Source organism: Motacilla alba, chromosome 13 (assembly GCF_015832195.1).
Source record: "Motacilla alba alba isolate MOTALB_02 chromosome 13, Motacilla_alba_V1.0_pri, whole genome shotgun sequence".
NCBI lineage: Eukaryota > Metazoa > Chordata > Aves > Passeriformes > Motacillidae > Motacilla > Motacilla alba.
The window spans coordinates 1,348,222-1,375,170 of NC_052028.1; the positions used below are offsets into that span (position 1 = coordinate 1,348,222).

Sequence of the window (26,949 nt, forward strand, 5' to 3'; positions counted from 1 at the left end):
CCTTGTGTTATTGTTTCATTGTGCTCTCCAGCCACTTACAGAGAAGAAAAATCAGCCTGTGATGAATTGAAGAGGTAGATTTTTCCTTTCCCCTAGAGCTTTCCTTGAAATCATGTTCACCTTCCTAAATCTGCTGGAGCACAGCAGTTTCCAGGCTAATGGAGAGACCGGTTCTTTGGCCACAAAATTAAATAGGGAGAAAGATGTTGACTACGAAATAAATCCAAATTACGAATAGTTGCTTGAGGGGTTGTGCGAGTACTTTGGTGACAGCTCACGGATTTCAGGAGGGCAGCGGCACAGGGACCTCTCCTCATCCAGCACAAGGTGGCAATGTTGGATCAGAGGAACAGCACAGCCTTGCACATCGGCTGCAGGGCCTTTTTACCAGAATCTTCTAACGGCCTCACAGCCAGCGAGAGCCCAGAGTTCCCAGAGTTCTGAATATTTTAGCGATGGTGACACCTGCGTTGTGCTGAGAAGAGCGGCCTCGGGCTGGGCGGGGCCGGCTGCCCGTGAGCGTGCCCTGGGACACCGAGAACAGCGTGGGGACCAGAGGATACCGTGGATACCCCGGACACGCTGGGCACACCCCAGGCCGGCGGTGCCGCGCCCCGGAAGCGGCTGCGGGGAGCCGCGAACCCGCGCCGCCGGGCCCCGCGCTCCTCCCGGGGGGCGTGGCCGCCGCCCGCCCCGCCCCCCGCGCCTTCCCATGTTGCCCCGCGGGAGCGCGGACAATGAGCGGGGCGCGGGCGGCGGGCTGGCGGCGCGCGGTGCAGCGGCGCTCTCGCGAGAGCACGGTGAGCGGCCCACACCTCTCGCGAGAGTCGTACCGGCTGCGCCTCCTCCCCGTCCCCATCCCACATCCCTCACGGCGGGCGGGGCGAGCGGTCCCGGCCAGCGGCGGGAGCGGCGCGGACTCACCAGCAATACCGGAGCCGAGCGGGGCGGCCGCCGCCGGGCACGTGAGCAGGCGGGCAGCGGGCGGGCGTGCTCTCGCGAGCGCGGCGCGGCTCGCGCAGCCGCCTCAGTCCCTCTCTCCCTCCCTCCCTCAGTCCCGCCGTCCGTCCGACCCCTTTCCCCCGCCGCTGGCGCCGCACCGAGCGGGAGGCGCCGCCGCCGCCGCGTTCCGTCCCCGCCGGCCCGCAGGTAGGAGCGGCGCCGCGCCCCCGGCCCGCCGCCGTCTCGGGGTCCTGCGGCGGCCGCCCCGCCGTGAGGGGTGGGGGGGCGAGGCGGGAGCGCGCGCCGGGGGGCGCGCGGGCCGGCGCGCGGCGGTGACGCGCAGGCCCGGCCCGGCCGGTGCCGCGGCCCTCGGGGCGCCCCCGCCCGCCGCCAGCCGGAACTGCGGGCGCGCCGGGCCCGAACAAAGCCCCGACCGCCGCCCCCGGGCCCGGGAACCGCGCTCCCGCTCGGCCCCTCGGCGCTGCAGCCGTGACCCAGCTCCACCGCGCTTCCCGCTGCCTGGGGCTCTCCCCTGCGCCCTGCTGGCGCCAGCCGCGGCCTCGCAGGCGGCCTTGTTCCTCCCTCTTTCCTTAACTCTGTAAAGGCCGTTAGAGTCTAAAACTGCTGGTTTTGATGCCCATCTGGCCTGAAGAATTAATGAATTGAGCAACAAGAATCCTGACAGTGCAGGCAGCCGTTTGACCCTTCTTTCTACTCAGTTTCACTTTCATATAATTCAGGCTGTGCTTACAAATCAAGCTGCGGGGGTGGTTTTTTTTTTTCTTCCTGTGATGGATTGATAACGTTCCGTTTCTTTAATGTACCCACTCTGCTTCCAGAGTCAGAGTAATGAGATACAAAGTTCACCTATTCTGAAAACATCCAGAAGTTGAAAGGAACTTTCTGGGAGCCTGAAAAAGTGCTTTGTTAAATGATAAATGAGGCATTTACGCTGTTGAAAGAAAGCTGAACCATCCCTCAGGTTCCAAATGTGTGGCTGTTTTTCTTTCCACGATGCAGACCTTTGGGAAAAAAGTATCTAATAGTGGTTCAAACTGCTGAACGATCTTTCTTCTTTTTACTCAGCCTTAAATTCTTCAAGTTTTTTGAACTGTAGGTGGTCCTGGCTTCCTGGAGTCAGATAAGTAGGGAGCAGCTCTGGTCGAAAATGTAAGTTTCTTAAAGCAGTCTGTGTAGTTCTCATGGGGAGAAGAAAAGGGTGTATTTTCAGGAGCTTCTTTACAAAGAATCTATTAGCCAGTGATTTAACCTTCTCGTATTTGAAACGTTAATATTTTAAGTTTTCAATGTGTTAAAATGGTAAATTGTTTCTATAACATGTAGTGGAATGTACTAACATTTTTATTGTATTCCCAAGAAATTAGTGAAATTCTGTCTTGAATTTTATAAAAAAAACTTCCCGAAATGATTCATTACTGAATTCTGAGTGAGGATACTGGCACTCAGACCTTGGATGTGTTTGTGAAGTGATAAGCCAGTGTTTGTACTTCTCCATTGAGCACTTGGTGTTACACACATCCTGGGAAAAGAACCCGGAGAAATTCCTAAATGTGTCCTTAAAACGTGGATTTCCATGTTCCTAAAGGTAAAAACTGAAAATCCATTAAAGAGAGGGGAAGAAGAGTCAGTGTTTGGAGCTCCAGACTGAAGTTTCGTATAGCTATTCGATTATAACCACTTGGTTTATCCAGGAATAAACTGCACTTAAATAAAAACACTCATTAATTGGGTGAGAAATTAGGAAAAGCTGTGTGCTGCCCTTTGCTGTGACTTGCACATGTCTCTGCTGAGAGATTTGGTGAATACAAAGGTATTTTATAATGTAATACTCAACAGGCTTCTGGGTGGCTCAACAAATCTGGGGGAGAAGCTGTTGGAAGCAGAGCTGCAATGAAATTATTTCCATTCAGTTTGTTAATTTATGAGTGGGTTTTCTTCAATGCTGCTTCCTTTCTTCATCAGCTCTCTGAGTCAACAAGTCTTGAAAACAAAAGCAAATACTTCATGGTATTTCTGGACTCATTTAGTTTGTGAGTGTTTAAGTACCATATTGTGCAGTCATAATTTCAACAAAAGGGGTTTTATTTTGAGCACTGAACCAGTGAAACAGTTCTTTGATTTTTCTCTGCAGCTAGAATACTTCTTGCAACTTCAAGCAGGATTTCAGCTGGGAAAGACCAGGATTTTATCCCAGCCCTGGAAAGGCCTTGAGGCAGATGGAAATTCAGGTTACCAGATCAGAGCAGAGAACTGTTCTGTGTGAGGTTTTTCTTTTTTTTTTTTTTTTTTTTTATTTTTTAATGGTAAAAATTGGTCTGTGATTTGTTCTGGGGTTGGTGTCAAAATTTTGGTGTCTGTGGGGCTGTTGGTCCCCACACCTGCTAGGAGTGAAGGAGGATTGTGTCCTTGTTGGGCATGGGGACACAGTTGTGTTGCTGGAGTTTCCCAGTGAAATCCCTCAGCGTTCCACAGAGACTCTGGTTTTGGCAGAGCCCCTCTGTTCGTGGCTCCATGGAGCTTTCTGGAGCTGTCTTACTGGAGAGTGGGGACTCTGAAGGTGTCCGTGGGATTGGAAGCAGTAGAAAGGAATGGCAGTTGTCACTGTGGTGACCACACCACAAACACCTCCATGGCTTCCCATTACCTGTTGTTTCTGGGTGTTACTTCTTTCCCTTTCAAAAAATACATGGGTTTTGCCTTCTTTCTCTACTGTTCTTGAATCTTCTTTCTACTTCTGTTTCTGTAAAGGAATAAAATGCACTTTTAAAATGCACCTCTTACAAAAGAGGACTGGTTGAATTTAATAAATTACATAATGAGTAGAAGTAGGAAACCATCCTCTTTTGTGTTTCTTTTTGCATTCAGATGTTAAACTCTGTACGTTCTTTTAAGATTCTTGATTGCTAAACCAGTCATTTTAATTCCCCATCTGTAAATATGCCTGTTCAGATGTCACACTTCCCTGTTCTGAAGCAATCCTCTGTTACAGTCACTTCAACTCTCAGATTATTTTGTGTTCCTCTGATCAAGGAAGTCCCTGGGATGAAGATAAGCATAATCCTAAGAACTGAAACTCCTCCAGTTGTTGTGCCTGAAGCAGACTGGTTAATCTGTGCCCAGAAAAAGCGTGAGTCCCGTGTGCCAGGTGCTCCTGAAGTTTCATGAAGGGCATGACCTTTGAGGTAGCTTGAACAAAATGAGTGCTTTTCTTTCATGTGGAGCAGCTATAATAAATAACCACTCTGAGTAGTGGGGGCTGAAATGAGCAAGAATCTGCGTTTCTCTAAGGCAGCTGGGCAGTTCCTCCTTTGCCTTTGGACAATACAGTGGTCTTTTCTGTATTGTCCAAAAGTTAATCCCTTGGATTTGAGTCCTATTGTACTTGGTCATTAAGCAACTAGATAACATCTGCTTCTGATTTCCTTGCAAGTTCTTGTTCTTGCTACCATTAATTCTCAGAGCAGCATGGGGGGGGCTGCGTGTCCAAATTCCAGATCTCTTCCTTCAACAGCCCTTTTTGCCATGATGTGCTGGAGCCAGTTTTGCCAAGGAGCAGAGCAGTTCTCCTATAGCAGAAGGGATTGCCACGCAGAGTACGATGTGTAAGAGAGGAGGAGGAAGACCTATAGATGTTTATCCAAAGAGCAGGCTTCCAAAAACTTCTATGGTACTTTTTTCCCAAGGGTGTACAGTCTGCAAAAGCATTGTATTGTTACAAAATGAGAACGTGCTTTTCAGCTTGTGGATAATTTCATGTTTTTACCATAACTGAATTTATTTGTTCTAATTCAATGTGTTTTGAAGTGAAAGTGAAACTGACTAGAAAGTGAAAAGTTACTTTTAATTTTTAGTACTTTTTTCTGTAAATAGTGGAAGAGGAATGGGTAAAAGATGAGTTCTTCTAAGAACAAGATTAACATTAAAATTACAGTAACATTGCATAGGGTAAAACCCCCTGGGAGTGGCAGAATGAATAGGAAGCTGGGGATTTATTTTCAGCCTATTTATGTTCCATAAAAGGTGACAAGCTGAGGTTATTGTGTTCAGCATGATCAATATATTCCAAAAATTCACTGAATTAAACTGTTCTCAGGTCAAACTTAATATTGGAGCAAGAGTTCATAAGCTTTATTGAAAAGATGTGTTCAGATTTACACTGAGAGAAAAACCTATAGTGTTTGAAAATCAGCCTCATTTTGGGCTCTGTTTGATAACAGTGTACTCTGTAGGATTCAAATTCCTTATTTTTGTTGTCTGCCTTTATAGAAAACTCTTTTGCAACTTGTAGATACAAATTGTTTTCATTGTCTACATTTGTCTGGAAAACTAATAACATTTTGACTTTCAACTTATTTCAAGATTGCTTGATATTATATATTTTCAAATCTTAATATGGCCAAATTTCTGCCCACTGATCTTAAAAAAGGTGTACCTGAAAGCCTGTCTGTTCCCACTCAGCTGAAATTACATGGAGAACAAGTAGCATAACACTTTGAACTAACTCGTGTCTGGCTCTCGAGGCAGCTCTGTTCAGTCCTGCCCATCTTGTTGCTGTGACTCAGTTGATGGCACCCTCTCTCAAAAGCTGGCCCTGCTCCATGGGAACCTGTCCCTATCAGATACTGGCATGGAATCATCAGCACAGGAAGTGCTGCCTTAAGATCACATTGAACCTGACCCTGTGGAAGTTAAACATCTTTGGTGTGAGGGTAGAGCTCTTCCCCCACCTCTTCCCGTTGTCTTAAAGGTTGGGGTTGGTTAGGAGTGGAGTGCAGCAGCCGTTGCAAGATGAGTGGTGTGATAAGTAGTGGTTTTTTGAGGATATTCAAACTGGTTAAGTACTCAAGTACCTAATTGGATGTAGGGCATTTCCTGACTAGCACCAATTGCCAGCTTGTGCTGTGTCTTCATCATACACTTGTCTTACTGTCCCACTTCATGCTTTTCCATAAGATTGTCCCTCTCTGTGTCTTTGTCTTGGTTATTCTCCCATCTTTCCTGTTTTTATTTTCCCTTTGCCCCTTCCCTGGGTGTTTGCAGCTGCAGGAGCTGGGTGATTCTGTAAAGCTCTGGACTGGGGTCTCAGCATGGCACCGTCAGGTCCTGCAGCCCTGGTCCTGCCAGGCTGGGGTGCCATGGGGTTTGTTCCCTGCTAATCTCTGCAGCAGCACACAATGAACTGCCAGTTGACAGCTGTGACAAGAGGATTAGGGAGCATTTGTTCAAATAAAGGGTGTTTTTGAAAACTAGAGAACTTTCCTGATTTAGTGGAAACTTGAATAATGTTGGTCCTTGCACTAACAGCAGGACACAGTGAGCCTGTCCTGACCACAGGGGTATCTGAGGAATTGCTGCTGGGTCAGGCTCAGAGAGCCCTCTGGAATAGCTGATTTTATGAAGAACCCAGTAAGTTCAGCTTCAGACCCTTCTGGAAGTGTGCGAATGAACTAGCAGGAAATTCAGGCATAAAATTGAATGAGTAAGGATTAGCTTGTAAAATTGTCATAAAAGTACTTTGAAGAATACTGAATGAATGTAAGATAAAAGCATGGTACCCAGGTGAATATGAGAGTTCCTCTCTGTTTGAACTCATAAGAGTCTTGATTTTTACAATACACTTACTCAGTGCTTTCTGTTCCAGTGTCCTCCAGTGTGGCCCCCTTCTCTGGGACATCTCCCTTAGAATTCACCTGGTATGCTCCCCCTGTGTTCTTGTGTTACTGTTTTCCTCTGAAGCTTTCTGCAGTGTTTTTCTGTCTTCTGCCTCAGAACTTTCAAACTTATTTTCATCCCCATGTTTCTCAATCTCTTATTCTTAACAAATGCCACGCAGCTTCCTTTTAATGACTCCAGCGTATTTGAATCTTAAAAATGTAGCTGAAATGAGTTTAGATGCATTGATAACAGAGTATGTAGCAAATTGTATAAAGGAGTTAGTTTGCAAAGGTGGAGTTGTATGAGTTACTGAGTTATGTGTGTTTTGTGTATTTTTCAGGGAATCCTTTTTTTTTCATAAATGCATAGTTTTGTATCGTGCTGCTACTGTTCAGCTTCGTGCACTGTTTGGAACAGGCTGTGTATTGAGCAGGCAGTGGGGCTAGAGACCTCTAACCTCGACCTTTTTCCTTCTCTTTCCAGTACAAGAGCCATTGCCTTCTGCAGAGCTGGCGTCTTCAAGGAAAAGTCCTTGCTTTCATTTTGTCCTTTCCATTCCTCCCCAAACGTACCTGCTCTCTTGGGAACTGCCTTCATTTGCAGCTGTGCAGCCTGTGCCTGTTTCTCTTCCCAGGGATTCTGTGTTTGATCTGCTCCTCAGTGGCAGTGCTGGAGAAGCAGAATTGCTCTGCCCACACTAAAAAGAGCTTTGCAGCGTCCGGGACCCAAGAGCAGATTATTCCTGCTGGAATATTTTCACATGTGTTAAATTGCTTTAAACTTTGTGTATCTGTCCCAAGGCTGGAGGAGGATGGGGTGAAGTATTACAGTTATTTCTGCTCTGCCCTGAAAGAATATTCTATGAAATATGTTCATTGTAGCATGCTGTGGATATTGATAGACTTTTTGGTTAGAACTTTGTGTAAACACAGTTCAGGCTAATATTTGAGTGCTAGGTTAGTGTTTTAGTGGGACACTAAAGAGTCACCTCTCTCTTGTGAGCAGTGTTTTAGGATCTTTTAACTCCCACAGGTGGTCACGGTGTCAGTGCCAGCCCCTGGCCGGCAGTGCCGCTGGGATGTGGTGCCATCTCCTGATTCACTGGAGTCTCTTTCTGCAGGAGCAGGGTTTTCCTTGGGTCTCCCATCCCAGCACTAAGCCTGACCTTGTTTAGTTTGAGGTCTGAGAGTACAGGCTGGTGTCACAGCTGCCATGTAACCGAGTAAAGAATCCCTTCAGAAATGCTGTTAGCAGTGTAACTGCAATTTGAACAAGAGGTCTTGTTTACTTCCTGCAAAATGTAAAACTTGTTTTTCTTGTTCACATCTGTCTTCACATCAGTAATTGGAATTTTACTGCATAAAGACTGAATATTATGTTTGGTCTCGTTTACAGATCTTACAGCAGAAACTTTTTGCCCGAACTTCAGTTACTTTTAACTTCCTTTCGTCCTGTTCTGTGGTGGTAGAGGTTTCATTTTCAAATGTGTGTTATATGCCAAAGTCATCTTGGATTCTATGGGCCTAAGTTTTTTTGTGTTCTTCTCACAGACACAGTACAGTAATGTAGGGTATGAACAAAGCCATTAACCAGAGATCAAGGCTTACATGTCAGTAAACTTTATAGATGCTTTCAGACATCACAAACTTCTGAAATTCACTTTTCTTCAGTGTGAAAGTAGCTTTTTATGAAAGAAGAGTAGTATGTATAGGAAACACTACTGTATTTTTATCTGCAATAATATATGTAGGTTCTGGGTACCTCTTGAATCTGTTATGTGATAAAAGCCTTGTAAGATTGAGATCTTTAATGTTTTTTTAGCTCAACATGATGCATAAGTTTAAAACTGCATCTGTTTAAAGGGATTTATGACTAAAACTGCTTGTTTTTCTACAGAATTGTCTGGTGTTTCTCAGCTTGAAGAAGATCTGCAGTCATTATTGATCCTCTTTCTTGGCGTTACCGTTTTTGAAGTGAAGTTTGCCTAGCTTTCTAGTGTGAGCTCTCTTTGCAGCCATCTTAAAAAAAAAAAAAAAACTAAACAAAAAGAATTTTTTTGATCCATAAAGTAGACAAGCTCTAGTTCTACAATGTCCAAGTCATTCCAGCAGTCATCTCTGAGTAGGGATTCACAAGGTCATGGGCGTGACCTCTCTGCAGGAATAGGCCTTCTTGCTGCTGCTACCCAGTCTTTAAATATGCCAGCATCTCTTGGAAGGATGAACCAGGGTACTGCACGCCTTGCTAGCTTAATGAATCTTGGAATGAGTTCTTCATTGAACCAACAAGGATCTCATAGTGCACTGTCTTCTGGTAGTACCTCTTCCCATAATTTGCAGTCTATATTTAACATTGGAAGTAGAGGTCCGCTCCCTTTGTCTTCTCAGCACCGTGGAGATGCAGACCAGGCCACAAACATTTTGGCCAGCTTTGGTCTGTCTGCTAGAGACTTAGATGAACTGAGTCGCTATCCCGAGGACAAGATCACTCCTGAAAACTTGCCTCAGATCCTTCTACAACTTAAAAGGAGGAGAGCTGAAGAAGGTTATGGTAGAGATGGCAGATCATCCACACGGGAACCACCATACAGAGTACCTAGGGATGATTGGGAAGAAAAAAGGCATTTTAGAAGAGATAGCTTTGATGATCGTGGTCCTAGTCTCAACCCAGTGGTTGACTATGACCATGGAAGTCGTTCTCAAGAATCTGGTTATTATGACAGAATGGATTATGAAGATGACAGATTGAGAGATGGAGAAAGGTGTAGGGATGAATCTTTTTATGGTGAGACTTCGCATAACTATCATAAATTTGACAGTGAGTATGACAGAATGGGTCGTGGTCCTGGTCCCGAGAGATCTCTCTTTGAGAAAAAGAGAGGTGCTCCTCCAAATAGCAATATTGAAGACTTCCATGGATTCTTACCGAAGGGTTATCCCCATCTGTGCTCTATATGTGATATGCCAGTTCATTCTAATAAGGTGAGTTATGCACCAGATACTTCTATTTTCCTTTACGTTGTAGTATCTGTTCTGTTTTTACCTATTTCTTTAATTATTTCTATGGCCTGGTTGCTTTTGAAATGATCTGAAAGTTGGTTTGAGAGTGAAAAAGGCACTTGGTTTATTTGCAAGGTAATTGTTGACAAACATTGTAAACCAGGGCTTTACATTAATGTATTTTATTTGCCCAGATTGCTTAACTTCAAGTCAAACAGCTATCATCTACTGGGATATCTTGTTTATATTTTACATCTACATGTTCTCTTAACCACAAACATCTGGCATTCAAGCAGTTTTGGGGTGGGTTTTGGTATTTTTTTGTTGGTTTGGGTTTTTTTTGCAGTGTATCTACTATGCCATTCCGGAAGCTAGTTTCAGCTCTCCTCCACATCTGTCTTGATTGCTGATTTATATGTAGTTAAGATGCATTCTTGCACAGTTCTGCTTTTTCCCTGTCCAGAGGGAAAGAGTTAATGTAGAGCCCTGGAACTTATTTGCAAAAGTAAAAACCACGTTTTAGATTAGCTCATTCTTGCCTTTTTAATTTCACTTTAACACTCTATCTCATACTATGGCTGAAATTTGTCGTCATTTTTCTCCTTTTTTCACAACTTTCTTAGAACACTTCAGACTCACTTTTTATTGTCACATGTTGCATCTATCCCTGTAGACTCTCCGAGCAATCAGTCTGCTGTTGCAGTATCCTGCTCTGTGTTCCTAGTAGTGTTCTTTACTTGGCTCACGAGTAGAGTGGATCTTCGGGTGTGTTCGGTGATGCTGGAACTTCCCTCTTAGTTATCCACGCCTAGTGCAGCTCTGCAAAGGGAGCAGGTTACTCAACATGATTCAGATGGTGTTTTCAGAGCCTTCTCACTTTCACCTTTTCCAATGTACTCATCTTGCTGATTTCCAGTGTACTAGGCAATTTAATTGGCTAATTGGCTAATACAGTGCCCCTCTTGTCACAATTAGTGGCTAATTAGCTTGAAGGCCTTCAATTGAAAACATAACACATGGTATGACTGTAAAATTGATGCGATGTGGAATTGCTGTTACTAACTATTTCTTTACAGTTGCCTCTCAAAAAGTGCTGTTCTGTACATCTGATCTTTTTGAAACACAAGAATTATTCTGTCCCTGCAAGGGAAGGATCAAACCAGTTCTAGAGCACACACTGTATGGCTCCACCTGATCTGACAGTTTATGAACTTGTGTTGCTTTAATTACTTTTGATATAAAATACAGTAATCCAGGTTTCTTGTCTCCTGTATTTGACGTTTATTTTCACTAAAGTTTTAAGTGTTAACAATTTAGCTACCATGCTCAGTTCTGTAAAAAGGACTTCATTTGGTTAGATTGAAAACATTAACTTCTGAGGCCCTTGAAGATGGCAACCAGTAATCCTGTAAGTAGGGGTCTTTTTAGCTCTTTATTTTAAAGGCTCGTGACTCTTAGTGTGCTTTGGAGTGCAGATCTAATGAAAGGATATCCTCATGGATTCTCATACCTTTCCAGGTATGAGAAATACCAAATTCTTTTGACAGCATAACCTAAGTGGCTGACCTCTTCTGTAACATGTAAAGCTTTTTTTCTTTTTAGGAATATACTTTGACTTTAAAACTGCTAGTACACAATAAAATACTTGTGGTTGGATCATCTGGTTCTTAGGACCCAAGTCGAGGCTTTATTTCTGATTTCAGAAATCATGTCACCACAAGAATTTTTCTCTTTCTCTCCTTCTTTCCTCTGCTTTGCATACCCAGCCATGACACAAGTCCTTATTTTGTGTCTCCCACAAAATCAAATCAAGTAAAACATAACTTTTAAAGTAATGTGATTTGAACCAAAATGTATGGAAAGCAGAAAGGGAATGCTTTTCATAGCTGGGACTATGTAAATTTATTACTGTAGTAACAAAATCTCATTTTCCCCACCTCCAAATAAAAATATCAGTGATTTTTAAGTGTTTGATCAAGTTATGTGTATTTTAAATACAAGCAAGGTGTTAAACAACCTTAGTGTAACTTAAATTGGCAGAGTAGTCTTCTAGTGTTTTTTTTTTTTTAATTTTAGTGATGTTCTTAATTGCTTCTTTAATTTGATGTGTGTATATTTTAAGACCAAGTTTATTTTCTGTCTGTGAAGTAAATTGTGCCCCAGTTACTTCAGGCATTTTGTCAATCCTGATCCCTTTATCAGGGAATGAGGTGTTGGACATGGAGGGATTGTTTTCCTGCCAGAGATAAAGGCTGATGCTACCCGAGCAGATGAATTTGGAGGTGAAACACTTGAACCTGGTACATCTCAGAGGGAGAACCTGGCTGTGGCCCTGGGAGAGGGCTGGCTAAAATTAGGTGCTCGAGTGTGGCCTCATTTTCTGAGGAACAGAGTGTCCTCTGGCTTGTATCGACCGAGCCAAAGGAGAATCTGGGTTGTCAGAAATTCAGTTCAGGTTTTCTCTCGCTCAGCTTGGGGCCTTTGTTAATGAGTTCCTGTAAATACAAATAATCTGGTGCCCCAAACCCTGGGGAAGGGATGCTTCCAAATGGGTGCAGGCAGCAAAGGGAATCCAGATTAAGAATTGTGTAATGAAAAAGTTACTGTAGATGAGCTACCATTGTTCCCCGGGGGAGAAGAAAAATCTGAAGTTACAATCACATCCCCCTTTTTTGCCAATTTAAAAGCATTTGCATGAGAATTAAATCTCCCAAACTTTGCCTGTAGTTTGCAGATAACTTCTACATCACTTTTGTGTTGAGACAGATTCAAAGCACGTTATGTCTGGTGGAACCAGCCACTGAGGCTTTAGTGACTGTGCCCCTGAATTTAGAGGGGTTTGGGGTTTAAAGGACTGTTTTCTAGAGTGTAATGCTGATGCTTGTTAGGAGGTGTTGAACTGAAGAAACTTCATATTGAATGGTTCATAGATTTTTTTTGTGTTTTTCATCCTAATTGCCAGCCTATATATAGTTGCAGAGCCTACATCTTGTGCAGTTAACAAGAAAAAGTGGTGCTCCCATTTTACATCTTGATAAAAGGGATTACTTCATCTTGCTCCATGTCAGGAGCATCATGGAGTAATATTGTAGTACTTTATGAGAGACTTTAAATCCAGATTTTTCTCCTTTGTAGGAAGTGAAGGGTAGGCATTTAACATATGGAAACACAACAGTGAGCCTTGGGAATGTCTCATTGTATTCAGGACTGCTGTAGTGTGGCAGTGATGAAAAATCTGGAACGATAAGGGATTAGGCAAAAATCCTTTGTGGGTGCTGAGCAGAAACAGACATTTAAGAAGAGCCACATAAGGCAGTTGCCAGTGCACTTTGTGTTCATAGTTGAAAATGTGGCTGATAAGAAAAAACCTTCAGTTGGAGAAAACCTTCAGCCCCAAGGTTCTTGAATGACTCTGCCCCCATTTATCTCTGCTGGTCCTTTTCTTCCCTGAGGAGCAGCAGAATGAAGGTCAGGCTGTGGCTCCCAGATGTGCAGCAGGGAAACTCCAGAGCTTCTGTCACTTCACAAATGTGAATAAAGCACAGATTTGTGCTCTTGTAAGAATAGAAAGATACTGAGATCGGGCACTAAAATAACTCATCTGCAGAGAAAAAGTAGAAATCCCTGATTCCTTTCTAGTGCTAAAACCAGAACCCGGAGGAGTTTTACCTGGATGATTTGGTTCAATTTTGTTACTTCTCCTTTGTACCATCTTGGTTTAGATCTGCTTTTTTCCTTTATTATTCCCCTCAAGTGGTGAAATAAAATATATTTCACCTGTGTATTTGTAGATTGTCCTAGCTATGCACTTAGGCTTCTTTTAGTCTTTCCTTTCTGAATTCCGTGCAATTTCTTGGTCTCTTTATGGTTCTAAAAAATGGAGTGTTTACTTCATATTAATCTGTAGAAATCTGAGGAATGAAGCAGAGTAGAGAAAATTCTGCATGCAAAAGACATGCAAAGAGCCTTCAGTTCCAAAGGCTGCCATGGCCCTCTGTGCCTGGGCTGGAGTTTTCCAGGGAGCTTTGCACTCTGAGGCAGGAGCAGCCCCGTTCCCATCAGACACCTTTTCAGCCAGCTTAGCAGAGAAGAGGTAGGTCCAGTGATAGTGTCTCCTCAAAGCAGCACCCACAGATTCCATTCTCCATGGGTCTGCAAAACTCCAGCTTAGCAGAGAAGGCGCTGCTGTAGGCCATGACTTTGTGGGCAGGATTCCTCTGTGTGGCTGCTAATTGTGCCTTGTTTACTTTGCTGCAGGAGTGGAACCATCACATCAATGGAGCGACTCACAGCCGCCGCTGCCAGCTGCTGCTCGAAATGTATGAACTGGAAGTACAGTAACTGGGGAGGAGGGCTCAGCCTGGGCACAGCACTCAGGCACAGCCTGCCATTCCTGGGTGTCCTGTGCAGGGCCAGGAGTTGGACTGGATGGTCCTTGTGGGTCCTTTCCAGCTCAAGATGTTCCCTGATCTTAAATAACTGTTGCACAAAGCAGGTTACTGTGCCTTCTAGGGGATAAAAGCAACTTGGAGCATCTTCAGTACAAAAAGGGATCCTGGTTCATAGCTTTGGAATTCTGCTGATGTATATGTAACAGCTGGAACTTAGCAGTTGAGAATCTATTGTAATTGTAGTTACTGCTACCACTTGTACATTTTTGTTGTAAAACCAGCAGTTCTGCAAACAAAGTAGGGAGTTTGTCCTGATGAGCAGCATTTCTGTCAGTGCTTGTGGCTCTGGCAGTGGGCCTGGAGTGTTGCCTGTGCTGCAGCTGTCTCACACCTCCAGGTATCGCTGCTTGTGTTACATAGCTAGAGGAGATTGCATGTTTCTTACATTTTCTTTTAATTTTGTTTCTTTAAAGATACCCAGAATGGAATCCTGACAGTGATTCAGGACATGGAATGTAAGTAGTAATTAATTTTGAATTATTTATATTTGTTCATTTGAAGCAGAGGGAGTTCCTAACATTGTGTGTGGAACACCGCGTTTCCTTTGGTTCACGTGCATTCTTCCCTTTGTTGTCCAGCTGAAGGGCAGCAGTAAAAGTAGCCTGAGTTGTGTGCATAGAAGCTCTGCAGAAATTTGGTATTTTGTAAATGAAAACTTCAGAGTTTCTTGATTTAAAATGACAGTGTGTTTTCTTCTCTTTCTAGGGGTGATCCCTTTATGTTGCAGCAATCTACAAACCCTGCGCCGGGAATTTTGGGACCACCCCCACCTCCATTCCACCTTGGAGGACCTCCTGTTGGGCCCAGAGGTAACCTCAACAGGCACCTGCCTTCACCAGGCTTAATTTCTAGCCAGGTTTTTTATGTTTTTTTGGGTTTTTTTTTAACTCTTGTTTTAATTTGTCACGGGTGTTCTAGAACAACAAAGGAAAATGTTTTTCTCAGCACTAGAGCTAAAATACTTTGGCTGTGGTGGGACTAAAGAGTGGTACTGAGTTCCCACACGTCACCTTTTTTCCAGCTGCCTACTCCTATGGCTGGTGATTTTTAACTGCGATTAGTCTACATATGTTGAGCACTTGGATTTTTTTTTCCTATGTAGGAGATTTTTCTATTTGTCTTCTGAGTAGCTACATGTTGGTGGAGTTTTCTGGTAAGAATTCAATGTTCTAAGTGTTTTTCCCCCTATTTTCAAGTGAATATGATAAATAAATTGGACTAGAAGTGAGAAGTGGGAAGATGGATTGAAGATGCAAGCCTATTCCTCTCAGGACAGGAGGCTAAGAATCAGATTCTTGCCTGATGCTCTTGCTTCCTACGTTTTAGATAGTTCAGATGACTAAAAGAGCAAAACTAATTAATTTACCTGGATATCCTGACAGAGTACAAATATTTTAGCCACTTTTTAGATTATAGATGCATTCATACTTCATTACATTAAAATAACATTGTTAATTTTTCAAAATATCTCAGATTTAACTATAGGCCAAACTATTTCAGAGGAGGTTTTATTTGTGTTTGGTTTTTTTTTGATTTTTTTAATGGGTATTGTGATTTAATTTTTGATGTTTTAGAACCTAAATCCTCAATTGTATAAAGAGTGTCTTAGGTAAAGAAATCTCACATCCTTTGTGTACAGAGAAGTTTTCCTCTGGCAAATCTTACTTAAATCAGGATATTTTTTTTTCCAATGGGCTGTGCTTACTCTCTGCTGTTCCTGAACAGCAATAAATGCAGCTCTTTCTCTAATGTTAGAGTGAAGAGAAGGAGCAGGAATGAGGACCCCAAGTTACAAGAGCTCTGAAATAAATTAAAAGCCTTTTTAGAGTGCAGTGAAATAATTAGTTTTTAGAACTTGGTATTAAGTGACATATCTTTTAAGAACTCACGATGAGACATGTTAGTCTTAGAGGTTGAACTAAGCTTGTTCATTCTTTTAATTTTTTTGAAGGAGCTGGAAATGGAAATATGCAAGGACCCAGACACATGCAGAAGGGCAGAGTGGTTAGTATTGAAGTTCTTTCCTTTTTTTAATACATGTTTTTGTTGTATAATTTTTCTTAAGGTGTGGATTTTGTTTGCTTCTTTAATGAATTGTTTTTAGAAGTGAGATTTTAGAATTTGTGTGAAAGTACTGAAACTTTGGCATGAGACTTTTTTGTTTGCTTGTTGTGTTTAGTTCTCTACAAAATATTTATTCCAAAACTGAACATAACTTCTATAAACGTTCTCTTCATGATGAAGCTGTGGGAAGTGAACTTAAGGAAAGGCAGCTTTGGCATGGCAGGCATCTTGCTCTAGAAGTCTGTAGAAATTCTGTGCCTTTTCTGGATGCATCTTCTTTTGGTCACTAGTGAAGACAGATAAAAATAGTTTTTAAAAATTTAAACAGTTACACCAGTAGAGCAGAGCCTTGGCAGAGTTTAGGTTTGCTGGTACTCAGGTTTTCTCGTGCTGTGTGCACGTGCTTTTTGTTCAACAGGAAACAAGCAGAGTTGTGCACATCATGGATTTCCAGAGGGGAAAGAACCTGAGATACCAGCTGCTTCAGCTTGTTGAACCCTTTGGGATAATCACAAATCACCTGATTCTAAACAAAATCAATGAGGTGAGGTTGGGTCCCAGGGCCCTGCTGGTGGGGCTGGTTGGTGTGTCTGGTGGGCTTCCTGTCACTGTCTGAGCTTTGTTTTTGGAAAAGGAGTTGCTCAGCCACCTGCTGAGATGCCACATCTGTCATCAGGGGCATGTGGGAAAGGAGGAGTGTGTTTCCAGAAATGCTGCATTACTGCATTTTCACTTACATATTGGAAAATCCTCCTGGTTGGTTGGTTGGTCGGTTGGTCATTGCTTTCTCAACAACACCACGTTCTGCTCTTGTTTGAAAACTATCTGAAAACTTACTTGATCTTAGTTTGTATTATGGAGTGTGTCTTATTTTGAAGTGTGGAAAAAAAGCAATAGCGTAGAAGTGGAGAAAGCAGGAAGCAATTGAATGTTTTGAATCCAAATGTAGGTGGAATGTAAACAAACAAAATTGTTCTGTTTGTGCACCTAAATAAAGCATCTGCCAAGTTCTGCAGGTCAGTTCATGTTGTAGCCAAAAAGCAGTTTTCATTTCTGATGCAGTTATTTTTAAAAGGAAGCACAGAAGAGCTTGAAAGTTTGAAACAAAATTAGATTCCTGAAACAGCAGCGTTTGAATTGATTTTGTATGATTTCAGGCATTTATTGAAATGTCAACCACTGAAGATGCCCAGGCTGCAGTGGAGTATTACTCAACAACACCTGCCCTGGTGTTTGGTAAACCAGTCAGAGTCCACTTGTCACAGAAATACAAGAGAATAAAGGTAAAACATTTCTGCTCTTTTAGCATTGCCTTATTTAATCTGGGGCAGTCACTGTTATGAGGCTGCTGTATTTTAGTTATTCCGTATTTCTGTACTTTTCAGTACACCAGATTAATCAAGGGACAGTCACCCATGTATATTTTATATATAGGTCTTAAAAAATGTCTTCCCTTTTAATCTTAGAAACCTGAGGGTAAACCTGACCAAAAGACTGAGCCACCAAAACCAGAACTTGGTCGTGTGATCCACCTTAGCAACTTGCCCCACTCGGGCTACTCTGACAACGCTGTTCTCAAACTGGCCGAGCCCTACGGGAAGATCAAGAACTACATCCTCATGAGAATGAAAAGCCAGGTGACTGCTTCCCAGGGGAACCCCTGGGGCCGGGCTTGAAGGGGGTGTTAACTGGGAAGAAATTACACCTCAGCTGGGGCATGTGTGGACTTTGTGCTCTGGCACAGGTTTGGAAATGACCCAGGGTCTGTCTGGGTCGGGGGTTTGCTTTGGAACTTCCTGTGAGATGTCCCTGGCGTGAGCTGCTTTAAAACAGAAGAAATGTAGTTCAGCATGGAGGTTCAATCATTGCATTATGCAGATTCCGTGGAGCCTTGGGATTGTTTTCTTAGGGCTAAAAAGCCATTACCTGTGAAGCATAAATATATTCTACTGTTACATGTTTCTTTTATTTACCGTTAATTTTTCATTCTTTAAAACTAAACAAGAGCAGTCCTGCTGTGCTTTTCTAGCTTGGAAGAGAGAGGTTTGAAGACAGACCATTGCATGTGTATAGTGAAATGCTTTGGATGTTCATGGACAAGATTTCTATAAATATACAGGAGTTTAAACTATTTAGCTCTTATTTTTTTTAAGCTTTACTGTCCCAGTTCATTGCTCTCTTGAGTAAAAAAGAGAGTTCCACTGCTTTTACAAGGAGGTGGGTGCCTGAATCCCCTAATGCCACACTTGAGAAGTGAAAAGTTACTGAACTATTGAGTGACCCCTAGGAAGTCCTCCCTGACCTTATTTCACTGGAAAAACAAAATCCCTTTGCTGTCTAAGTTGGCTGATGAAACAGCTTTCAGTTTTTTGGCAAGGATACTCCAACCCAGATGTGTTTGTTTAAAGCTCATTCAGCAGCCTCGTGAGATCTCCTCACAAAGCTGGAGGAGCAGCAGTTGCTGCTCTTCTGTTTCAGCCTTCTCTGAAAAACCAAAAATAAAATACTGAGGTAGTCTCACAGCTCCCCTGAAATTCCCAGGTACATAAGCACTAAATAAGAGTTTCATTGTCCTGATACTTTTTTATTTAAATCGTATTTTACTTTATGGTGACTTTTTTGGCAGATTATTTAAATGCCTGTTTAATTTCAGAACTGTCTCTGGGACATGTGTTCTGAATGGAAAAGCTGGGGTTTGTAGAGCACTTGGGTAAATGTTAAAGTGTTTGGTGAGGATGGATGTAGTTGAACCTTGTGATTTTGTTTTTCAGTATTTGGAAATGCTGTGTTTTAAGTTAAATCACTGCCTGGAAAAGTGTTGTGTGTTTCAGAATCCCTTTTAATGTGTGTTTAATCTTTTTCAGGCCTTTATTGAGATGGAGACCAGAGAAGATGCTTTGGCCATGGTTGAGCATTGTGCCAACAAAGCGCTTTGGTTTCAAGGCAGATGTGTGAAAGTGGATTTATCTGAAAAGTACAAGAAACTGGTGTTAAGGGTAAGGACCTTTTTAATTGTAGTTGAAGATGTAAAGGGAAGTAGATGACGGCCATTGCTTATTGAAAACTCAGCGTTGCATGTAAAATTGAATAGTTGGCTGTACTATTTTCTGGCTCTTCAAGTGCAGTTACTTGGCACGAGTGTGGTGTTATGAGACAAGTTAAAGGATATTCCTTTCAGTTTAAACATAACCCAGTTACTATAATTCAGATTTTAGAGTAAATTATGTAGATTTTAATTAAAATTACTCCATTTAGAACATTCTCTAACGTGGGATCCTTTTTCTTTCCTCCTCATCTTTGAAAATGGAGAAGGTTTGTAAAAACTTAAAATGTATTGGAACTGCACCTCTGCCTGTACAGCTGATGCAAAGGAGGGAAAGGTTGACTGAAGGGGTTTTTTTATATAATACCAGGGTAATACTCATGCAGTTATAGGTGGTTCTTCATCAGACTGTGACAGTAGGTAGAAAACTGAGAGGAGGTCAGCTGGTCAGAGCATAATGCTGATAATGCCAGGGTTGTGGGTGCAACCCTTTTGGGCCATTCACTGAAGAGCTGGACTTGATGATCCTTATGAGTCCCTTCCAACTCAGAATATTCTGTGATAATGAAAGCAGGAGAAATCTGAACTGTCACGCTGTCTCCTAGAAACATCAGCTTTGTTGGTGGAACTTGAAGAAATCTTACTGATGCGCATGGTAGTGCAGCAAAATGAGCACTTAGTGGCAATTTGAATAGATTTCTTTGTTACTGTAACCTCCAAGTGACATTGCCTGTTCAGTAATTCATAAACAGGTGAAGTGATGGGAGTCTGCTGAAGTTTTCCACTAATGGTGGAGAAGGGTACAGCTTAGGACTGATCTGTGCCAGTGCCTGCACTACATGCTGTTGGTTCATAAACGAATTAGGAATTGGGTGTGAATTTTCTAGAGCAGGATATCCCATTTGTTCTGTTTTGAATAATTACTGTGAATAAAGGCAGAGGATTTCTAGGCTGGTCAGATCCTGTCTGACATGAGATGAAGGTTTACTGGTCAATTGGTGGGTGGCATGGACAGAGTTCCTGGGGGTAATGTAGCTGGAAGCACTTGGCTGGATTGGATTCTGGTCTGAATTAATGCTGCAGCAGCTCTGTAAGTCATAGTCTGCTGTGACTCACGTTTTTTTTTTTTTTATTTTATTTTAGATTCCCAACAAAGGAGTTGAACTGCTGAAAAAGGATAAAACCAGGTAATTTCCTATTGTTAAAGCATGATGTTGTTTAAAGGAAATATGAAAATACCTTATTCAGAGTATAGAAACAATACAAAAGAGTCAGGCAAGCTTTGAGATCAAATGGCTGGAGGTTGTGCCCAGAGATAAACTGTTTCAAATATGCTATCCACCCTCTTCCTCTAATGATGGAGATTTCACAGCCTCTTCGGGATCCTCAGGAAATCCTTTGCAGTCCCTAATTAGCCTTGCCTTCCTGCAATTTAAACCCACAAGCAGTTGTCCTGTCTTGTAAGGATAATTTCTCCTTGGAGCAGCCTTTTGTGTGTTTAAAGAATGCTGTCCTTCAGGGTTTCCCTCAGCTTTCTATTTTCTGAACTGAAACACAATATTTTCCAGGCTTGTCTAAAGATATATGATCTTTTTCTTTAGTAGTTTCTGGGCTCTCTCCAGGTTTACAAGCATCTATGTTCTTTGTCCTTTACAGAAAGAGAACATATTCCCCAGACAGCAAAGATTCTCCCAGTGATAAGAAGTCCAAAACAGAACCTGCTCAGAAACCTGAAAGTGGCAATACAGAAGAAAAGGCGAAAGAGGAGAAACAGGAGGATGCTGCTGAGCCTTCAGGTGCCAAAAGTGGGGAACAGACAGAGCAAGATGAGCCCAGTTTACTCCTGGAGTCTGAAGATGAGCTGCTGGTGGATGAGGAGGAGGCAGCAGCACTGTTAGAAAGTGGCAGCTCAGCAGGAGAGGATGCGGATGTTGCCAATTTAGCTGATGTGGCTACTGAGGAAAAAAAGGACACACCTGATGATGCGACTGTAAAAACTGAGGGGAATATTGCAGCCACTCCAGCAGCCAAGAAAAAGCTTAAAAAGGTAAACTCACACAGCTGCTGAGTGGGGGAGACCCAGTCTAACTTAGGTAGCACACCGTATACATTCGGTGTAGACCTTCCTCTGTGGGTCTTTAAAACACCTGTCTGGAGAGGAATAGGTGTTAAAGCTCCTCTGATCAAAATGGAAGATCTCAGTGGGTGTAACTTGCACATGGATTCAGTTATAAATCCCTTATTCTGCTTTGACAGAAGCTTTAATTTTGGGGCTTCTACCCTTGTTGCTTGCTGGGGATTTGCTTGCATTTCACCTTTTTTTGATTAATACTTAGCCAGGAACTGTGTTGTCCTGAGCAGTTTCTCAGCAAACTGTCTGTGAGCCCAGAAATTATATTCGAAAAATAATGTACTGGGGGTTTGAGCTTAATCTGGACTTGGACAGAATTGGATGTACAGCTTGCACCTTACACTGAGGGGCAGGTAGGGCCATCTGCAGTTAGCCAGTGCCCCTTTCCCACTGGAGAAAGACAAGAATTGGTTTCAAGAGGTTTCCAGTCACAAGCTACTTGCTGTGAATTCCCTTTTTCTCACCACATCGTCCCACACTCTTGTGGTTTTTATGTCCTACCTGCTTTGTTAATCATACACAGTTCTGTGGAGTAGTGTGCAAAGCTGTCGTAATTTGTTGACTCGGAATGTTATTTTGCAAGAAAAGCATGTTCCTAATTAATGAATGAGCTGTGCATGGATCTCAGTTTTGGGGGATCCTTGTCAGGAGCCTGGTTAATGGTGCTGAGATGGATACTGGCCATGCAAATGGCATTTCCCAGTTTTCTTAGTGTTCCTTATTGGTGTTTGGGCATTGGTTGTGATAAACTGCTTCAGAGCCAGGCCTCATTCTTTGAAGACCCACAGTCACAAAACTGGTGCTGCCTCAGTCCTGCTCTCAGTTGCTGTTAAGTATGTGGAATAGTGGTATTCCTGTATCAGAAGGAGCGTTTCCAAAAATTCCAAGTCCCTCTTCTAATGAAACTTGTATTTTTAGAGGCCTTCACAGTTTGGGTGGTTGGTGGATTTGGGTTGGGTTTTGTTTGGTTTTGTTTGTGTTTTAGTGGTTGTTTTAATGTGGATGCTCCAAGCTTTCTACTGGTTGAAAAGAGCTTTTAATTATTTTTAATGAACTTTCATACCATTTGTGGGGACTGAATAGTTCTGGTAAGGTTTTGCCTTCTGTTCAGGCCATGAATTTAAGGATCTTACGGGATTCTCAAAGAGAAACAAAATTTGAGCACTCCAAAATTACTTTCACTTAAGGTACTCATGTTTAAAGAACTTTCATCTTGAGAATGTAAGTGGTTTTGGCTCTGTTCTTAAGTTGAAATTATGTTGCTGTGGTGAAACAGTGGCCACCCTTGATGTGAAACAAAAATCATAGTGAAAGGGAATCCTTGCTTCTGGGGCGGTGAGGTACAAAAAGAGCTGGTTAAACCTTGAGTAACAGTGTGAGTGAGCGGGGCAGCTCTCGTAGGAGGAGTTTGGAGAATGTATTTGCCCTGTGAAGCTCAGGGGGGTTTGAGGGGAGCACTCTGGTTGAGCTGACGCGACCCCGTTGTCCCCGCAGCGCTACGTGGGCGGCTTCCCGCGCAGCATGGAGGGCTTCGTCACCCTGGACGAGGTGGGCGACGAGGAGGACTCCGACCACCAGAAGCTGCGCAAGTCCGGGCTGGCAGCCAAGGCTGCGGGCAAGAGCGAGGACAGCCTGGCAGAGATCAAGGTGGACAAGATTGAGGAGCTAGAGCAGGAGAGTGAAACGCTAGAAAACGGAACGAAAAGCGAAGACAACGCCAAGGCTGAAAGTGTTGAAGCTTCTGAAGCTACGACAGCACAGGATACTGAGAAAAGCACCCAGGAAAACACAGACCCCCAGGGCGAGCAGGAAACAAAGAGCGTTCTGGAGAAGCCTCTTGTCCCAGATGAGTTTAGGATTGGGCCATACCAGCCAAACATTCCTGTTGGTAAGGCTGTTTCCATTTCTTTTCCAAAATGTCTCTGTGCATCACGGTAGCGTTTCTCATTTCATCTGACTTTTATTTTTGGCAATACATTGCCCCATAGCCTTTCATTTTAGGGCTTTCCCCTCCTCCCCCTTCTTCACTCCTGCCCTAAACCCAGTATTTTCTTCCTTTTTTCCTTATTTTCATAGCGTTTTTCATAACCCTTTCCTTAGGCAGAAATTGACAGAGGTATCTTTTAGCAACACAAATTCAATTGCTAGCACAAAGCACAACAGTGATAATAGTTCAGAGTCATATTAAATACTCCAAAACTGATCACAAAACATTGTGAGTTCTTGAAGGACCCAATAAAATGGACCCTTAATCCAAAAGGTTGATTTTTAAATTATAAAAAAACCTGCACATATTTAGTTACTACCAGGCCCCTCCTTGACTAAACTAAAACAGAGACTTTTAAAGATAAAGCAGCTTTTAATGTAAAGTGAATTATGGTTTTAAGATTTAGCTGAAATGACATATGACATTAAAAGAAATGATGTAGAGTAGATCTCTTAGTTTATTTTGTGGTGTTTACTCCTCTAGGTGTGAATTATGTGGTACCCAAAACAGGGTTTTATTGCAAATTGTGTTCCCTGTTCTACACAAATGAAGATGTTGCAAAAAAGACCCATTGCAGCAGCCTTCCTCATTATCAAAAGTTGAAGGTAAGGCAAAAACTTGTTCATTTTAAATGGCTTGATTCTTTCTGGGGAATAGAGCTCAACGAGACCGGACTGAGAATAAAAATACCTTTCAGGCAGTGGAAATTGGCTTACTCACTTTTAACTCTAGATAGCCCTCTCCAAAACGTCATCTTGTGAAAACAATATGCAGAATACACAGTTTAAAGAGTGGCTCCAGCATTTTTTTATCTTGTAAATTTGGATTAAAGAGGGAATTCCAATTGGAATAAGGCCAGGCTTAGAAGTAGTGATGCAGAGTAAATACAGATGGCCCATATCGCTTCCAGTTGTCCCTTTGAGAGTGTTTCCAACCAGTCAGCAAAGCTTAAGATGAAGTTTTTATATGTTTAAAAAAGCAAAAACCTTTGCAACTTCTGATTTTGTGAGCACTTTTTCCATTTTCTAACTGGGTGAGGTATCACATGATTGCATGGCATGAGTGACAATGCTGCTGCTGTAATCTCATACTGTGAGCTGCAAACATGACCTCCAGGAAAGGGCAATCCCAAAGGAATTCTGATAGTCCTGCAGTGTGACATTAAAGCATTTCAGGGCAGTTGATCCCTGAGCTGAAAGCAAACCCCAGGGGGTCCACAGAGAAGGAGAATGTGGCACCTCATAATTCAAACATTTGCCTTCTTGCAGTAACAGGGAACCCCTAAATAAACAGAGGGCCCAGGAGGGCAGGTGGCACAAAAATTGTCACCAAACAACACTGTGAAGGAGTGGATCAGAAAATCAGTTCCCATGCAGGATCTTGTAGGAAGAAAATCCACCTCATCCATCACCATAGTGTTTTTTTCTTTGTTTTTTTCTTTGTTTTTTTTCCATTGAGGTACCTGCTTATGGGACATTAAAGCCTTGATGTAAAAAGGGAAGGGGGGAAAATGCCAATTTTTGAGCTTTATTACTTGAATGAAATACAATGTGCTTTGCTTTTTCCATGGCAGAAATGATCAGTGAGCTGCTTGTGGGTGCTCGTGTGACTATGGTGGGGTTTGGAATTGGGGAGGGAAGGGGGGGAAGGCAGCTTCTGTTTCACAGTGGCACTTGCTTGGAGCTGGGAGTCTCCTTTGCTTGGAGAGCTGGGAAAATTGATTGAGGTGAATTGATGTTGCTGCCAAATGTCATCAAAGTGGTACCAAATTCCTCAGACTTCCAAAATTAACCCTTCTCCAAGGAGGGGAGATATTGTGTCCCTGCCTCTGTAGAGGGCAGATTCCACCCAGGTAAGTGGCTCAGTTGTGTCACAGGTCCATGACAAAATGGAAAGGAATTCCCTTGGCTTGCCGAGGAGAGCTCCACGCCAGGGTGGGGAGAAGTGCCAGCCTGGTTAGTTATGACCTTTGCAATTGCAGTTAATTCTCACAGATTTTGTGAAACTTGGAAATTGAATTTATATTTCCGTTCTTTATGTTGTGCCTGTGAGAAACTCTTTAAATATATCCCAAATGTAACTGCTTTCTCTCAACAGAAAATTCTGGATAAAATGGCAGAAGACTTCAGGCAAAAGAAAGAAGGTTAAAAAGAAGGAAGGATGTAAGGAAAACGTGGCTTTGTTTTTAATGTTAATCTTTTTTAAAAGCAGTACAAGTAGTAGGTGAAAATACTGTATTCTTTTTTGTTTTAGTGAGATACAGTAGGCATTATAGGTCTGTTCATGTGTTAAATGTTGTAGCAAAAAGCATATGCAGTTAAGTTAATGACAACAGTTTGTTCTTAATGTGAGAATGGCAACAACTTTTCATTTGACACTTCAAGCTATTACAGAAAAAGAAATCTTGCACCCTTGTGGAAAGCTCATCTATGAGAAGAAAACTGCGTTTAAATGAAACTTACTACTTTCAAGCTTCAGAAATTGTCTTTCAATTCCATTCTGAATAAAAAATGAAAAGTAATACTGTATTTTTATTTTATCTAGAACATTCCGTATTTTGGTCTGAGCCTAGCAGCTGTTTAATTTTGAGTGTAAGGCTGTCATTGCATTTCACTTTGGAAAAGTCGTTAAATGTAAGTTGCATTTTTAAATGTTGAATTGCAGTTTCTTTTAATGTCACTGCTGTTATCTGTAGCAAATAGGAAAATTAGTGATTAGTCAGCTTTACAACTTTGTGATTTTTTTTCCTAAGCTCTTGCTAGACTTTCCTATTCAGCTATTCCGTGTATTTTAGTGAGAAGTAAATGCCCATTCTCTGACCAGTATTATTTCCTTGAGCTCTTCCTGCTTTTACTTGAATCTCGTCGCTGTTGTACATCTCTGGTATATGAAAAGCAGCATTGGAGTCCTAAAAGGGACAAAGGTATCTTTATATTCTTCACATGGAAGTTTTCATACCTGCATTTTAACACCATTTTTTTTGTTAAAACCTGGTTTTGTCAAGACTCTTAGAACTGTGCATTTAATGTACCTGCACATGTGAGATGTGAACAGGAATTTGCATGTGTAACCTGTGTTTATCTGTAGTTTTTGTTATTTACTGCTTATTTGTGACTTCAGGTTACTAAAGTGATTCCCAATAAACAAAGCTAGACCACAGTGATTTGTTATAGATGTTTGGCATGTTAACCAGTGTGTCTCCTGAACTCTATCCTGTGTCGTGTCACCACACCAAAACTCGAGCTCTCTTTTTAAAATGTGCATGTTTTTAACACCTTTGCTTCAGCAGCTTCCTGCATAACTCTCCTTTCTCTTCCCTAAACCCTCTTGCATTTCCAAACAAATTAAAATACCATTTGTTAAAACCCCGGTAGGTATATTCTGCTGACACTTTTATTTCTGGAGTTTTGGGGTGTTCTCATCAAAGCTGGAGCCGCATCCCATTCATGCAGACAAAACAGACTGAGGCCCATTCTTGCAGCCTGAGCCTCCACCAGTGAGGATCTGGGGCTCGGAAGGGGTTTGGCATGCAGGGGGCTGGGTGTTGATGAAGTTAAAATATCCTTCGTTGGGAAGACACACCCAGCAGACACGGGACTTTGTGTTGTGTTCGAGTCAAACCTCGAGAACTTGTTTTTCCAGCTGTGACTTAGTGT

General features: G+C 42.4%; 1 protein-coding gene across 7 annotated transcripts; it reads left to right on the forward strand.

The window, feature by feature from the left end:
* Positions 1-722: 722 nt before the first annotated feature.
* Positions 723-26,452, forward strand: MATR3 (matrin 3). 7 transcript variants are annotated; one of them, XM_038149911.1, is made up of 15 exons: positions 726-800; positions 8,515-9,599; positions 13,875-13,936; positions 14,482-14,523; positions 14,774-14,877; positions 16,020-16,072; positions 16,551-16,676; positions 17,290-17,415; positions 17,599-17,769; positions 18,997-19,128; positions 20,319-20,362; positions 20,832-21,222; positions 22,801-23,194; positions 23,777-23,898; positions 25,391-26,452. In XM_038149911.1, the coding sequence occupies exons 2-15, from the start codon at positions 8,709-8,711 to the stop codon at positions 25,439-25,441; spliced, it is 2,709 nt and encodes a 902-aa protein (XP_038005839.1). In that variant the 5' UTR covers positions 726-800; positions 8,515-8,708; the 3' UTR covers positions 25,442-26,452. The 7 variants fall into 7 exon arrangements, with proteins under 7 accessions (XP_038005843.1, XP_038005839.1, XP_038005844.1 ...); XM_038149910.1 differs by lacking the exon at positions 726-800 and adding an exon at positions 815-1,149; XM_038149913.1 differs by lacking the exon at positions 726-800 and adding an exon at positions 824-965.
* Positions 26,453-26,949: the final 497 nt, after the last annotated feature.

What these genes read in the sequence shown, in the direction of transcription:
- MATR3 (XM_038149911.1), top strand. Translation starts at nt 8,709, where the DNA reads ATGTCCAAGTCATTCCAGCAGTCATCTCTGAGTAGGGATTCACAAGGT. An exon ending in ACATGCAGAAGGGCAGAGTG is followed by an intron (nt 16,073 to 16,550) that starts GTTAGTATTGAA and finishes TTTGTTCAACAG; the next exon opens with GAAACAAGCAGAGTTGTGCA. An exon ending in CTGAAAAAGGATAAAACCAG is followed by an intron (nt 20,363 to 20,831) that starts GTAATTTCCTAT and finishes TGTCCTTTACAG; the next exon opens with AAAGAGAACATATTCCCCAG.